Consider the following 17,010-nt stretch of genomic DNA (forward strand, 5'->3'; position numbering starts at 1 on the left):
ATGGACAAGCCTGTTTAGGCCTCCTGCTTTTGGTAACGATATTAACTGAAGACCTCAACTACTGTCTCCCTGAATCCACTATTAAGTTTGCACTGAAAACCATGTTTCCCAATATTGCTCCCAGCCTTGAATGAGCATAGTAAGAACACGATGCAGACTCATTCCTGGGAGATGCACGAAAGATGAATGGTCAGCTTTCCCTTAAGGACTCCCCACTCACCTGACTGAAACTTGGTTAGAACTAGGCTGCAATTCGGAATTCTCCCTCCCAAACCACCTTCCCTTCACCTTCATGAAGATCAGACCTGAACCGTGGTCTGCAGACTCTCCCCGCTTTCTCATGCTCACTCCCTTTTTCATTCAAATTATTTCACCAGTAAATTTCAAAATTTATTTCTGTCTTATCATCAGCATTTTGGAGAACACAAATGAACGTAGAGTTTCGTGAAATTTCTATCAAAATCTCCCATGGATGCACATTTCCTGAAAATATCATTTAGGTATATTAAGGAGAAACTAATCTCCAATTTGTACCTTTTAATTCTTTTTGATCATACCTCTCTCCAGGCTGAACTCAGTAGTTGTGCCTCTTCTCAAACACAATATAAGCCCTGTATGCAGCCAGTGTGTAAACATTGAATGGTTTCTCAACCAACATGTACTTAATTGATGTAATGGTTTAACTGAATTTTACTATTCTCTGTGAAAAACATGCTTATCATGATGAGCCAACAGTATGCTGAGTTCCCAGGGCTGGTAGACTAGCTTTGTACTGTCTTGCACTTCTGCTCCTACCAGTCCAAAACTGTGTTTTAAAAGTGTTAGTTTTGTTTTTTGTCCCTGTGTATTCATTCCAGTTCTATTTATTATTGAAAGACACTGGACTCTAAATGTTTTGTGGGTATCTTTAAATTTTTGTTTCATATGAATTAAACAAAAACTCAAAATCCATTACAGTATATTATAACTTTTCTTCATATAAAAGTTACCCGGAACTTACATTGTTAGAATCCAAGAATTCATACTCTAAAAGTTTTGGCTCTAATTTAAAATACTGGTAATCTAATACATTTGTACAGTGTATGCATTAGTCTCAACTAAGATATTTGTGCTGTGACTACATTTCATTTCATGATTTCCTTATTTGACCTTTTTTTTTTTAAATGTAATAATATACAAAATATGTACAGGTCTTGAGAGAGGGAATTCTAACAATTCTTTATAAATTATGCTATAATCTTTCAGACCATATACTGTATAGATTTAATTTAAGGACATTAATAAAAACTATGGTTGTGTTTTATTTCACAACATGGAGAACAAGAGGCACTTACTTCATATCCGTCAGCATTATGGTTTCTGGAAAATGGATAAAATGCCCCAAGTTGCATCCATCTTCTGCAAAGCTCTTCCGTGGTTTCAGCCACAAATCCACAGATATCTGCTCCAACCTAAATAACAAATATATTTACTATTTATAATATTAAGATTGTCAAATTTGGCTAGAGCATCACACTGTATGCCTCACCTGATTAATGTGCATTATTTACAATTTGTTTTACTCCTTTTACATGCGCTTCCTTAAACCAATTTATTTTCCATTTTCGCTCCATCCTTGTCTCTAGTTGCATTATTTTACAGGTTTCCTTCATTGCCCCTTTATGCATTTTCTTAGCCTTTTGTATTTATATTTTACTCATATTTTATTTTGATGTTCTCATTAATTCATTGTAAAAGATGAAACTATTGTATTAAAATATGTTGCTTCTTAATCTCAAACTAACTTTCTTTGATCTGATTTTTCTTATAGTATAATATGTAACTGTAGGAATAAAATAATAACAAACTGTGACCATGTGTTCATGTTGAGCTTTGAAATTAATTATTCCAAATAAAATTGAGCTTTGCACAATGTGTACCCATATAAGACCTCATTATCCTTATTCAAGGACTCTCCAGAAAATATTATCCTGAATTTAGTGTTTACCGTTTACCAACATTTCTTTATTTTTTCCGTGTAAGTATATGGGTATCTATAAACAATATATAGCATTGTTTTGCATGCTTTCTTAACTGTATAAATGACATGTTGTGTGCATTGTAATGTAATTTCCTTTTTGTGTGAGATTCAATTATATTAATGTTGCTCTAGTTCTCCAATGTATGGGTACTCATGACTATAAAAATTCTTCCGTGAAATTTATATATAGGTTGAACATTTCTAATCCAGAAATTCAAAATCTGAAATGCTTAAAAAAAAAAAAAAATTTGAGTGCCAACATAATGCCAGAAGTGGAAAGTTCCATACCTGGTCTCAAATAACAGGTTGCAGTCAAAACTGTTTCCTCAACAAAATCATATAAAATTACCTTCAAACTATGTGTGTAAGGTGTATACGAAACATAAATTTGCTCCTTTAAGACATTTTGTTGCATATGTGTAAACACTAAATTATCTGAAAATACCTGAAATCTGAAATCTTTCTGGTCCCACACATTTTGGATAGGGGGTACTCACCCTGTAGAGATATCCTTGTGAATATGTAAAAAATGTATTCTTACTCTATGGTGTACATACACAGGATTATTTTTCTTTTTTATTTATAATGTGAATTGCATAATCAGAACTGTTTGTAATCATTTACAAGCACTATAATAGCACATGAATGTTCCTCTTATTCATTTTCTTGCCAATTCTTGATATTTTTCAGACAAATTTTTATCATCTTTCTTCATAAAATATATCTCACCATGGTTTTTACTTGCATTTCTCTGATTACAGGGAAGTTGAGAACTTTTTCATATTTTTATTGGGTCCCGATAGAATCCTCTTTCTGTAGAATTGCCTGTTTATATCTTTTACTTCTTTTCTATTGTTCTTAATTTTTATAGATTTAAGGTAGGCACTTCAAATTGAATATCATTTATCGACTATGTGAATTGAAAATAACATTTCGTGGTGAGTTGCTCTAATTTTTAACTTTTCAAATGGTCTTTTGATGAACAGAAGTTTTCATTTTGCTGTAGTCAAATTTATACGTGTTTCCCTTAAGATTTGTTCTCCTTAAGTAATTAAGTAATTAAGTATTCTGCTTAACTAATTATTTCTCCAACCTGATGTCATAAATTTATCCTTTTATATTTTCTTCTGAAATGGATAAAGTTTATTTTACACACATAGGTCCCTTAATCTATCTGGAACTGTTTATTGTGCACGGTGTGAGAAATTGACACATTTTATATTGTTTCTTAAATACTGAGTTAATAGTCCATGTAAATAGTTGATACTTTCCTTCAGTGTTGTCATTTAACAAATTATATATGCATGGGACTGTGTCTTATATTGCCATGTTAATCTATTTGCATATCCACAGTCCAGTATCATTGTGTTAATAACTGTAGCTTTATCTGGTTAGAACTAATCCTCATTCTTTTTCTCTACTTCTTTAAAATGTATTGTTTTGCAAATGAAGTTTAGAGTCACCTTTTATGTTTCCCAAAATCTCTGTTATTGTTTAATTGGAATTCCACAAAATCTTGATAACATTTTATAGAGAATGCCTATTCCTAATATATTGAGTTTTCTTATTATTAAACACAGTATATATTTAATTTACTTAGCTATCCTTATATTTTCTCAAAAAGTCCTACATTTAGTTTTAATATTGACTGTTGGTTATGGTTTATTAATTGGTTGTTATAACAAATGACATCTTATAATAAAATACATTTGAATATTGCTTGTTTTTCCTTCCTTTTTAACAAATATGCTATAACTTAGTCTATTTTATTAAAAGTTTTGGAGAACCACCTTTGTATTTTAAAATTTTTCCTCTAGAGATTTTGCTTACATTGCCTTAATTTTATCTCTCAGCTTAATCCTTATATCTTTCTTTAGGTTTATTGTTTTTCTTTTTCCACTTTTTAAATTCATGCACTTCACTCACTGTTCAGCGTTTCTTTCTAAGTATTTAAATCAGTGGGTTTTTCTTTAAATACTAACAGCTGAAATTTCCCACGATTTAATCAGTAAAATTGTTAAAAGTTAATTTTCTAAAGTTTTTTTTTTTTTTTTCAATTCTATTCAGTTTATCTTTGGCTCATGCATGAATTTGATAACATGTTTTTCAATTTTTTTTTCAGATAGGGTCTCAAAAATGTGAGTCTCAATCTTGGCTCTGTGCAACCTCCACCTTCCAGGTTCAAATGGTTCTCCTGTCTCAGCTTCCTGAATAGCTAGGACTACAGGTGCCTGCCATCATGCCCGACTTTTTGTATTTTTGGTAGAGACAGGTTTTCACCATATTTGCCAGGCTGGTCTCAAACTCCTGACCTCAAGTAATCCACCTACCTCAGCTTCCCAAAGTGCTGGATTATAGAAGTGAGCCACCTTGTCCAGCCTATTTTTCAATTTTCAAACACAAGATTGTGGCGGGGGGGGGGGGGGGTGTTACTTTTATTTATTGGGTTTTTGGTGTTTGTTTTATTTGTGCATGTGAACAAAAACAAATCACTACAGTTTTATAATACTTTCTACGTTACTTTTGTTATGTAGTGTCTCTCTTTAGTCTTGAATATCAACATTGGACACTACTTTTTTTTGTTTGATAGAGTTAGACTTCTCAGATATTTTATGTTCACAATTTCTAGTACACATTTTCTCCACTTTTGAAATTTTAAACATTTTTGTTCTGTTCTTATGTTTTATATTCTAAACAAAAGATTATCTCTTAAAATCTAAACTGGTAATCTAGTATTTTAAATAGACTCAGACTTCTGACATTTATTTTTATAACCAATATATTTGAACTTTTCTTCACCATCTTATTTTTTTCTTTATATCTTTTATATAAGCTTTTCTATACTGTATTTATATTTATATTTGTTTTCCTCAATTATCTTGATTTCACTGAATTTTATTAATACTACATTCTCACTGTAATGGTATGAAAATTATAGATGCCATCTGTATTCTTATTTTCTTCATAAACTCAATAAAAATAAAAAGCTGAATTATTTCTGTAACATGCCTTTTGATCATTTTACTAAAATTCATTAAGATTACATTAAAAATTAATACAATTGTTGCTTTTATGAGGAACTCTGTATGAAACTGTCTTACCAAAGGTATTCCAAACAAACTGAACTCCAGCATTCCAGTTATAGACCATTCCATTTGTTCCCATGAAGCAGTATTGTCTCCTAACCAATGTGCAGCATGTCTTCCAGATCCAGCAAATGTTGAGCGGGTAAGAATGAAACCTCTCTTATTAGGGAAAACTTTTTGTATAGCTCTAAAAATAAAACCAAATTAATTAATAAAAATTATTTTAAAAAATAAAGTTGGCATTTAAATTATAAAATTTCATAATTCCAAGCCATGTGATATAGTTTGGCTATGTCCCCACCCAAATCTCATCTTGAATTGTAATTTCCACAATTCCTACACGTTGTGGGAGAAACCTGATGGGAGGTGATTGCATTATGGGGGCGGGTCTTTCCTGCACTGTTCTTGTCATAGTTAATGAGTCTCATGAGATCTGATGATTTTAAAGAAATGGGAGTTTCCCTGCACAAACTCTCTCTTTGCCTGCTGCCATCCACCTAAGATGTTACTTGCTCCTCCTTGTCTTCCGCCATGATTGTGAGGCCCCCCCACCATCTGGAACTGTAAGTCCAGTAAATCTTCTTTTGTAAATTGCCCAGTCTCAGGTAAGCCTGATCAGCGGCATGAAAATGGACTAATGCATTATGTCATAATATTTATAATAATTATGTCAAAATTGCATGCATATCAATTTTGTATGTCACTACTAATATTTACTTATTTAAATATATTCTGGTAAAATATAGTGAAAGGGAATTTTTAGAAATCACTAAATTTTGAATGACTCCAATCATCCTTTACCAAATTAAATAAACATGTGCATTTGGTATCCACTCAGCATTTGTTTTTGAAATATATGATTTAAACTAATTGAATTCCCTTATAAATAGAAAATATTATACCTGAACTTGAACCCAATGCACTTTTTGTAGTGTGGTGACTCCAATTATATATTCATTTCTACATCTTCAAATATTAGTAGGCAAGTTAGGGATAAAAAATATTTAAGAGGGTTTTCTTTGTTTGTTTGTTTCTAGAAGTTAACCACTGTCCACAACTACAAGCATCACTCATGTTACCCAACTATTATTTATAACGTTTTCATAATTGGAAGCAATTAGGAAATGAGTAACTGTATTTCAAGTGCTTTTCCATGTTATAGTCTTTATTATATTGAAACATGGCCTATTATTTCTTTCCTAGGATATACTAAGTTAAACACCGCTACATGTAATATTCTATTGAGTTTACAAAGTAAATTAACACCATGAAGACAGTGTTTAAGAGTTTGGGTATCAGTATGATTTAGGACCAGAAAAATATAAATTTGAATAAACACTCAGTCACAGCTGTTTAATTATGAGAAAATCATAAGTATATTGAGAGCAGTATTGGGTTTATTGACTATAATATCACAGGACCATAAACGATGCTTGAAAATTAGCAGATAATGAACATATTAGTGTTTTCTTCTTTTGTTTAGTATCATATTTTATAAAAAATGTACAGAACATTACTTAGAAGGATATTAATTAGAAAACTATGTTTTAATTAAATCCTTCTTTTTGAAAAATAGTTAAAGACCTGTTCCTGGGGCAATATTTTCCCAGGTCAGTTGTGAGATTCAAGCTTAAAACACAGTTATATTCAGAAATGATAAAATTTTGAAGGATACAAGGATATTTAAATCTAGGAGTTAAAATAAAGGGTCTCAGTTAAATATATACATATATATATATTATATAAATAGTCATTCTTCTTTTTTTTTTTTTTTTTTTTTTTTTTTTTTTTTGAGACTGAGTCTAGCTCTGTCGCCCAGGTTGGAGTGCAGTGGCACGATTTCGGCTCGCTGCAACCTCCGCCTCCTGGGTTCAAGCTATTCTTCTGCCTCAGTCTCCCAAGTAACTGGGAACACAGGAGCCCGCCACCTCTCCCAGGTAGATTTATATTTTTAGTAGAGATTGGGTTTTACCATGTTGGCCAGACTGTTCTCAAACTTCTGACTTCAGGTGCTCTGCCTGCCTCGGCCTCCCAATGTGCTGGGGTTACAGGCGTGAGCCCCGGCACCCAGCCTACCACTTCATTCTTAATAAATGAGTCCCGAATTCATGAATATTAGTAAGAGAACTGATATTTTGAATGCCGTAACTTTTCAGCAGGCATAAAATGTTGTCTTTCTTTTTCATAACTTTACTATTTCCCAACTATTAATACACTGATAAATTATCAAAAACTTTTAAAAAAAATAAATATGAAAGAATTATTTGAATGCAATTTCACTTACTGCTCTGTGGCTATAGCCATGCTGTATCCATAGAGGCTATGAACATCATACTGTTTCCCCCAGTTCTGCACAGCATCCATGCAAATTGTTTTGGAATACATGAGTTTGTCAAGAATATCTTTGAGAAAATACATAAGAAACATTTCTCATATTTTTCCGTTATAAATGTTATAATATATATTTTCCATCATAAATGTTATATCCCATTTCATTTGTGCTACGAAATTCCATATTTGGTCGAAAATGATGACAAAGGACAATTCAGCTAAACCTAAACTAAGTTCCAATTAGGTCCTCATCTTTCACTCTTGCTAAACTTGGATTAACTATTAGATTTATATTTACATTGGTAAATACTCTGTTTTCCAACTTCAGTAACAAAATAGACTTTAACAATATAGAAATATACCTACACCCAACTATATTGTACATCATATATTTATGGACCCATTTTAGAGCCTTATAATAGATTAGTCTATTTTAATACAATCTTAGGCAGAAAATATTTGGCTGAAGAAAAAATAAACAAGTTGATTTTATGGTTTTAAAACTATACCAAAAATTGTAATTTAGAAATATATGTTAGAAATTACCAGTAAAACAGAAAATTATTCTCAATTAAAGCAGTAATTAGATAACCAAATAAATTTTACCAGGAGTAAAAGGTGGATAATTCAATTTGTCGGCATTGCATCCTTTTGCTGAACCTTGAACAAAGCTGGAAACTTCATTCATGTCCTGAATGGATACAAAATGAAGAACCACAGATTTTACATAATTATAAATCCTATTAGCAGAAACTCTCCAGTTCTTTGAAAATGTTTTATATAAGATAACCATAATGCTCATTAATTCCTAGAAGATAAATATAAGCTACCAACCTAAAAATAAACAGAATGTCTACATCAGATAAGCATCTTAGGATAGAGAGATTTTAAACAATCAAAATGTAGTTCATGTATCTAGTTGTGATTATATATATATATATATATATATATATATATATATATATATATATATATGACATTACTTATAAGTATTAAGTCATTTCCAAATAGCTGTTAGTCTTCTCATTATGAGTCCGTTATTATACACATTCTTTGCATATCCATTGATTCAATGTATTTTGTTTCATTTAACCTTTATCTAGTTTCTATGATGTGCTAAGCACATTGCTAGCAGGAAAATTTGCCTACCAACAGCTCCTATACACTCATAAAAGAATGATAGTTTTAAAAAGGCAAATAGACTTTAGTATTTTCATTAAAATAGTTATGGCTTCACAGAATCTCTGAAACACTCAGGGAAACCTAGGTCAGCACGATCACACTCTGAGAACCAAGACCTAAACAGCTCTTGAAGAAATAGTGGTGGAATATTATGTTCACGGATTTTCTAGCCATTTTAACACAGGCCCCAGTCTTGTCCCACTACCTACTAGCTGTGTGACCATAAACCAGTTAAGTCTTTGCACTAAAAAAGATAAATTTTATAAAATCATATATTACCAAACATATACTCAAGAAATATGTGTTTTGTATTTCTTCTCTGCAAAATGTGTCGAGGACTTCTATAAGCCTTGTTTTTCACATCTCTATAATAAATTGTCTCCTTTCATATAAAGGCATCACATTCAGTCACATCCTTGTCTCTGTAGTAATTTTACTTCCCTCAGAAAAAGTAGATTTTCTTAATTACATTTCCTTTTCCCCATCTACATCATGCCCATATTTTAAGACTCACTGCTTTTCACCTTTTTGAATCCTTCCTCTCTTATTTCAGCTTTCAATCCTCCCTTTAACCTTAACACTCCTATATTAACTTTGCAATCGTTAAACCTATCTTTTATACTGCTTTCTGAGACTCCCCAAATAGATAATATTTATCAACAGATTAGAAAAGATCTGAGACTGATGATGTCACTTAAATAAAATAATTTTTAAAATGTAATGGTGAATCATTTGTATTATAGTTAGACATTTCTTTCATAAAATTATAACTACAACTAGACTTATTTAGTTTGCAAAAACTTCCCTAAATATTGAGTCCTTCTGACTGAAGCCCACTCAATGTGATTATTCATCTCTGTTATTCTCAAAATATTCTCATAAAAGTGTCTAGACTGTGGATATAAAAAGAAGCTAAGGAAATTTGATACATGGAATTGAAATGATAAATTAATGGTGCTCAAGGGAAAAAGGAATAGACTTGTTATCATGACAGATTTAAACGGTATATATTTCCACTTCCCAAATGTTTTCAGAGTAAGCAGAAATGAGAGAAATTAATATAGTTATTCCGAAGTACAAAAATACCTAAAGCTACATTGAGTTATTTTTTTGAAATTGTCTGGAATGTTATATTCAATTTTGTTTCCTATGTCCAGTAGAAATTAATAGTGGTATATACAGCAAATAAGTGTAGGTAAACTATATTTTTCTTCATGATTCCATCAATACAATTCAAGTTTTAAAAAACTGCTGCTGAAATGTATAATTTGGGAATAGTGAGCTGCATTATTTTAAATTTTAAGAGAGTCTTTTTCTAAACAATTTTAACATCCGGGTATATAGTATAGTTGAGGAATTACAAGGGCAAAACACTCAACTATGATATTAATATCCTTTCTATTTGAGTTACATATGTGTAAATTTGCCATAAATTTCACAAAATTTTTCATCACTGAAAGTAAACATTATTATGTAATTTCAGGATGAACAAATTATTTTAGAAAAAAAATTAATTGGTTTTACTGAAAATAATTGACAAAAATATTTAAAAGTTCTATTTTATGACCATTTTAACATGATTGAATCAGAATGTGATTATTTTGCCAACTCACAACAAAAGGGAAAATAGTTTTTTGAATCAATAATATAAATTTTTAACCTACTGAGTCAAAAAAATAACATTTTTCATAATTTTAACCATATTTTACATAAAACATGCCATTTAATATTTTAGTAACCTTCCTTAAATATGTCTAAAGTATGTCTATATAGCAAGACTGTATTAAATTACACTTAGTACACATATTTTAAAAGAATTTATCTATTGTAGTATATTTTTAAGTGGCATTTTGAAAATTATAAAAGCATTTTAATTCTCTAACTTATCCAAATGATTTAAGTGAAACTATAGTTATTTAATATTAGATACCAGTGCATTAAATTAAGATTTTTAATATTACAACTAGTAGATTTGGAACATTGTAGTCACGAGGCAAAAGCCTCAGTGGACTGACAGTAATAAGCACATCTAAAGTTATGTAGGTGTCATTCAAATCATCTTAAGTCTATTAAAAACTATTTTTTGAGGCTGAGGCGTTACCTACCAGCTTGGCCAACATGGTAAAACCTCATCTCTACTAAAAATACAAAAATTAGCCGGGCGTGGTGAAGTGCGCCTGTAATCCCAGCTCCTCGGGAGGCTGAGGCAGGGAGAATCTTTTGAACCCAGGGGACGGAGGTTGTAGTGAGCCAAGATAGTACCACTGCACTACAGCCTGGGTGACAGAGCAAGACTAAGTCTCAAAAAAAAAAAAAAAAAAAAAAAAAGACTGTCAACTTTGTTTCCGAGAATGTACCTCAAGCTTCTTTAAAATTGCTTGAAAATTGTGATAGTGTTCTGATGGCATTTTATATGCACATTTAAACTAAATCTAGATAAATATAGCCCTGTTTTTAAAAAAAAATTGTAAAAGAATTTCATTTTTATAAGAATCACATGAAATGTAGAAAGAATATAACCAAATACGCTTCTAGCTATTTGGATATATAAAATTATTTGGACATATCTTCTTAATAAAATTTATGTTTCCAAATACTATGCATTAAATTATTCAGTTTTTCATTGAATAATTTTGCTTATTAGATTTTTAAGAATAGATCCAAAATAACAACATGATATCAAAATATTCATATGTATTCACAAAATGGAAATGGTATTTTAATTTTTAAAATATTGACTAACACTTTTGTTTTGAAATCATAGCTTTGGTCTTAATTACACTAAGTACAGTAGGCTTTTGTTTCTCAACTGTTAGGGGATTATCTCTCATAAAAAAGAGAATTCAAATTTATTATATTTTATACACAAAAACTATATTTCAATGACAATTAAGCTAACATCATTTCCCAAAGTGATTTTAATATTTAAACTTAAAATTCACGAATATTAGCATGGAACTAAACTACAAATCTAGTAAATTATAAAACTATTTTTATACTTGACATAGATCTAAAACTTTATCAGTTGAACAACAACTTGTTTTAGCTGGATCAGAAACAATAATCCAAAGAAAGTAAAATAATTAGATAAACCACTTAGCAGTGTGATATGGCAGTATTTAAGTAATAGCTATAAGTAAAATATCCACTGTTTATCCATGATATGTATTAGTTCACTGAATTTCATTGATCTTTGAAATTGTACTGCTTTTTATGTTGTTTTTTGTTTGTTTGTTTGTTTATTTAAGGCTTAGTTACAATGCTTCTGTATCAGTGTTGGAAATACTCTGCCTTTCTCAGATAACCTTCTCTCCCACACTTTGGAGGTCCATCAGGAATTTCAGTTTTCAATGAATGCAAGAAATGCAATATTCTGTCTTTCTATAACACAGTCAGGCTCTGTCTCACTATTCCTACAATATTATTTATATTTGTAACTTTGCTGTAATCAAAGTGGCTCCTGACTAGGAAAAAAATAAAAGACTTAAGAAACTTTCAGTATCAGTTAAATAATACAAGAACTAGATTTTAAAGTAAAGCTCAAGATAACAGTATTTTTCTTCTTATTCCTACCAATTGCTAGTTATTAGTGGTGTGATATCAGTGATTTTATGTTAAATAACTGAAGCCTTTTCATCTTCTTTTTGTTACTGTCATCATAGGAGTTCTGAAAATTATGCTAACCCTTTACCCAAATCCATGTTGTCAGCTGAAAACATAATTTTTCCATCTTCGTAGTCCCAGCAACATGTCTGATAGATATATGGTGCAAAATAAATATTTGCTAAGTAAATGATTGATTGATTTAATAAATAAGGGAATAATTAGAAGAATGATTGAATCAATAATGAGCACCTAAGGAAAACAGAGATGGTGTGAATCTAAAACACCAAAGAAAATATAGCCATCACTAGTGTGTCCATTATGTATTTTTTCAAAATTATACACAGTTGTAATTTAGTTTCCATCCCTAGCAGCAGGTCTTCAATAACTACAGATATACAGCTTCATTAAAGAAACTCTTTAACACTTGTATTTTTTTTTTTCTTTTTTGAGACAGAGTTTCACTCTTGTTGCCCAGGGTGGAATGCAGTGGCACCACCTCGGCTCACTGAAACCTCCACCTCCCAGGTTCAAGCGATCCTTCTGCCTCAGTCTCCAATGTAGCTGGGATTACAGGCATGTGCCCCCAAGCCCGGTTAATTTTTGTATTTTTAATAAAGACGGGGTTTCACCATGTTAGTCAGGTTGGTCTCGAACTCCTGACCTCAAATGATCTGCCCACCTTAGCCTCTCAAAGTGCTGGGATTACATGCATGAGCCACCACGCATGACTGTATTTTTCTTTAATAAGTTTATGAGCAAACTAGGATTCTGTTTGTTGCTTTTTTGAGATACAGTAATACTTAACCTATTGCCAATTCTTATTTGTTCTGTTCCATAGCTTACTAAAGAGAAGTCTCTAAAGGACAGGGGCTTATTCAGATCACATTGCTGCTGTTGCTTGACTGTTAAAAACTTTAATAAATTTTTTGCTAATTGATAAGTAATAGGTTTATCACCAAATCTTATTAACTAATTTTCAGGTAAATTATTACACATAAAGGAAAAAAATCTTGGATACAGAAAAACCTTAATTGGCATTTTTTTCTCACTTATGCCCATGATGGATATACCTATATATTCTAGGAAAAAACATTATAGTAGCTTTAAATTTTATGTTGAATACATCAGAAAAAATATATTTTGCTGACTTAGTAATTTTTACAGATAAATAATTATACAGTTATTGACCAAAATCATTGGTTTAAAATAGCTACTTACAATCCAAAGTCCATCATATTGCACTTCTTGATGGAAAATACTGCATTCATTTGCCCACCAATCAATGCAGTTTGGATTAGTGAAATCAGGGTATACTGTTAATCCTGGCCATACCTAGAAGAATAGATCATCCACATATATACATGAAAAAAGAGAACAATAAATCAATGGAATTTCAAAGTAAAGAAGTTGAGAATAGTAAAAAAATTAAAGTTATTCTACTTCTTTAGGTATATATGACTCACACATTATCTAAATTTACAAGAATATCATGACTATTTAAAATGCATTTAAAGAAGAGCAGTAAAAAGAAAGTGAAATATGAAGCATTTAGAAAGAAAAAATTATCAGAACGTGGCACAAGGCTGCTATTTTAACTCTAAATTTGTTTTTGAGCATCCTGGTAGGATAGCTTAATAAATAAACAATAAATATTCTATATAATGTATTTTATATCCCATAAAATAAAGCACATTAGCTTATTTCCAAAGGCATATGCCTCCAAGAAATTTTTTAAGTGTCTTTATCTTTATTTTTTATGAATAAACATGAATATGATACATACTGGGCACTATTTCAAGTACTCTCATAATTACATATAATCTTCATTAGAATTTTTGAAAGCAAGTACTATTTTTATCACCACTTACAGATGAGGTAGGTACTATAATTAAAGTCATTTTGCAGATTACAGAAGTAATGCAGAGAAGTTAAGTAAGTGGTTCAAAGTCAAACCACTAATAACAGGTACAGCAGCAATTTAAACCCAAACACTCTTACATCTGAGTCCATGCTGTTACACACTTTGTGTATTATGCTGTCTTTTTCTGATTTATGCTTCTTGAAATTATTTTATATTATTTTACTTATTACTTACAATAATAACATTAGGCAAGCAGAATTTAATTTCAGATAAATTGAGCTAAATTATATTGTTTTGTATCCAAATATTTCAAATTGGCTATCTGATCTGTCCATAAGGAACAAAGCGGGTGTTAACATGTATTATGTGAAATATCAATTAAGGGTAAGAAACTGCGTGAGTTTTCTATTTTTGCAGAAGGAGTTCATAATTATTTAAAAGAGTTACACCAGAAACTTTAAGTTGGATGAATGTGATAAGAACGAAGCTTAAGGTAGAGAGACGGAGCAAGATGGCTGAAAAGAAGCCTCCAATGACCGTTCCCCTGCAGAAGAACCAAATTGAACAACTACTCCCACATACAACAAAGCACCTTCTTCAGAACCAAATTCAGATGAGTGATCACAGTACCTGATTTTAGCATCATATCAAGGGAAGACTCATTGAAGAGGGTAGGAAAGAGTCTTGGAATGCATGCACCACCCCTCTCACATTCCCCAACAGTGTCCATGGTGCATGGAGAGAGAATCTGTGCACATTGGGAAGGGACAGCAAAGCGATCGTGGTGTTTTTGCATTGGAACTCAGTGTTGGCCTGCCACAGCGGAAAGTACGAAGGGGCAGAAATCAGCTGACACCCATAGATGGAGCATTTAGAACAGCCCTAGCCATAGACTATGAGTGTGCAAGAGTCATGGCATTATTGGGCTTTAGGTGCCTCCTAAAGCAGATACAGCTGCAGTTAACAAAGACTTAGATCACAAAACCCAAGTCCCTTAGAATACAAGCCTATCAATAAGGATGGGCAAAAACAAGCCTGCACTGTGAAGACTACAATAAATACCTAACTCTTCAATGCCCAAACAATGACAAACATCCACAAGCATCAAGACCATCCAGGAAAACATGAACTCACAAAATGAACTAAATAAGGTACCAGAGACCAATCCTGGAGGGACAGAGATATGTCAACTTTCAGACAGAAAATTTTAAATGCTGTTTTGGGGAAATTCAGTGAAATCCAGGATAACATGGAGGAGTTCAGGGTTCTATCAGATAAATTTAATGAAAAGATTAAAATAATTTAAAAGAATCAAGCAGAAACTCAAGCTGAAAATTGCCATGGATATACTGAAGAATGCATCAGTCTTTTAGTAGTAGAATTTTAGTAGTAGAATTGATCAAGCAGTAGTAGATTTAGTAGTAGAATTGATCAAGCAGAAGAAAGAATTAGTGAGCTCAAAGACAAGCTATTTGAAAATACACAGAGAAGACAAAAGAACAAAAGAATAAAGAACAATGAAACATGGCTACAAGATGTAGAAAATAGGATCAAAAGTGCAAATCTGAGTTATTGGCCTTAAAGAGGAAGTAGAGAGAGAGAGGTAGAAAGTATATTAACAGAGAAAATGATAGGAAACATCCCAAACTTAGAGAAAGATATCAATATTGGAATACAAGAAAGATACAGAACACCAAGAAGATTTAACCCAAAAGAGACTACCTCAAGACATTTAATAATTAAATTCCCAAAAGTCAAGGATAAAGAATGCAAAAAGCAGCAGGATAAAAGAGACAAATAACCTACAAAGGAGCTCCAATATATCTGGCAGCAGACTTTTCAGTGTAACTTTACAGTCCAGGAGAGAGTTGAATGACATATTTAAAATGCTGTAGGAAAAAAAATATATACTTTTAGCAGAGTATATATATTTTGTAAATATCCAGTGAAAATATCCTTCAAACATGGAAAAGAAATATAGCCTTTCTCAAGCAAAAGCTGAGGGATTTCATCAACGCAAGACAAACCCTATAAGATATGCTAAAGAGAATTCTTTTAGTCTGAAAGAAAAGAACGTTAAGGCCGGGCGCGGTGGTACACGCCTGTAATCTCAGCATTTTGGGAGGCCAAGGCGGGCGGATCACGAGGTCAGGAGATCCAGACCATCCTGGCTAACACAATGAAACCCCGTCTCTACTAAAAATACAAAAAAAAAAAAAAAAATTAGCCGGGCGTGGTGGCGGGCGCCTGTAGTCCCAGCTACTCTGGAGGCTGAGCCAGGAGAATGGGGGGAAAAAAAAAAAAAAGGATGTTAAGGACCAAAAAGAAATTATGGTACAAAACTGACCGTGAATAGTAAGTACACAGAAAACACAGAATATTAAAACAATACATTTGTGGTATATAAATTACTTGTATTTTGAATAAAAAGATTAAAAGTCATATTTATAAAAAATAACTACAATCTTTCAAGACAGACAGTATAATAAAATATAAATGGAAACTAAAAGTTTAAAAAGCAGGAGGAGGAAGTTAAAGTGTAAAGATTTTATTGGTTTTCTCTCTGCTTGTATGTCAGTTTGTTTATGCAATCAGTGTTAAGGTGTCATCAGCTTAAAATAGTGAGTTGTAAGATATTATTTGCAAGCATCCTGGTAACTTCAGATCAAAATAACTACAACACACACACAGAAAATAGAAAGTAAGAAATTAAAACACACCACCTAATAAAATTACTTTCACTAAAAGGAAGACAGAAGAAAGGAAAGAAGATAGAGACAATCATAAAACAACCAGAAAACATGTAAAAATAGCAGGAGTAAGCCTTTACTTATCAATGATAACAATGAATGTCAATGAACTAAATCTCCAATAAAAAGATATAGAGCAGCTGAATGGATTAGAAACAAGATCTAATGATCTAT

General features: G+C 31.7%; 1 protein-coding gene across 1 annotated transcript in view; it reads right to left on the reverse strand.

Annotated features, from left to right (window-relative positions):
• Window positions 1-17,010, reverse strand: part of SI (sucrase-isomaltase) — a 102,268-nt gene that overhangs the window by 64,279 nt on the left and 20,979 nt on the right. The window contains exons 13-17 of the mRNA XM_010358645.2: window positions 13,444-13,557; window positions 8,044-8,128; window positions 7,391-7,508; window positions 5,122-5,293; window positions 1,335-1,451 (exon numbers count right to left, since the gene is read on the reverse strand). Of these exons, the coding sequence (XP_010356947.2) occupies window positions 1,335-1,451; window positions 5,122-5,293; window positions 7,391-7,508; window positions 8,044-8,128; window positions 13,444-13,557 (606 nt within the window). The remainder of the gene's footprint in view (window positions 1-1,334; window positions 1,452-5,121; window positions 5,294-7,390; window positions 7,509-8,043; window positions 8,129-13,443; window positions 13,558-17,010) is intronic.

The sequence above is a fragment of the Rhinopithecus roxellana genome, chromosome 1 (genome assembly GCF_007565055.1).
Source record: "Rhinopithecus roxellana isolate Shanxi Qingling chromosome 1, ASM756505v1, whole genome shotgun sequence".
NCBI classification, from domain to species: domain Eukaryota; kingdom Metazoa; phylum Chordata; class Mammalia; order Primates; family Cercopithecidae; genus Rhinopithecus; species Rhinopithecus roxellana.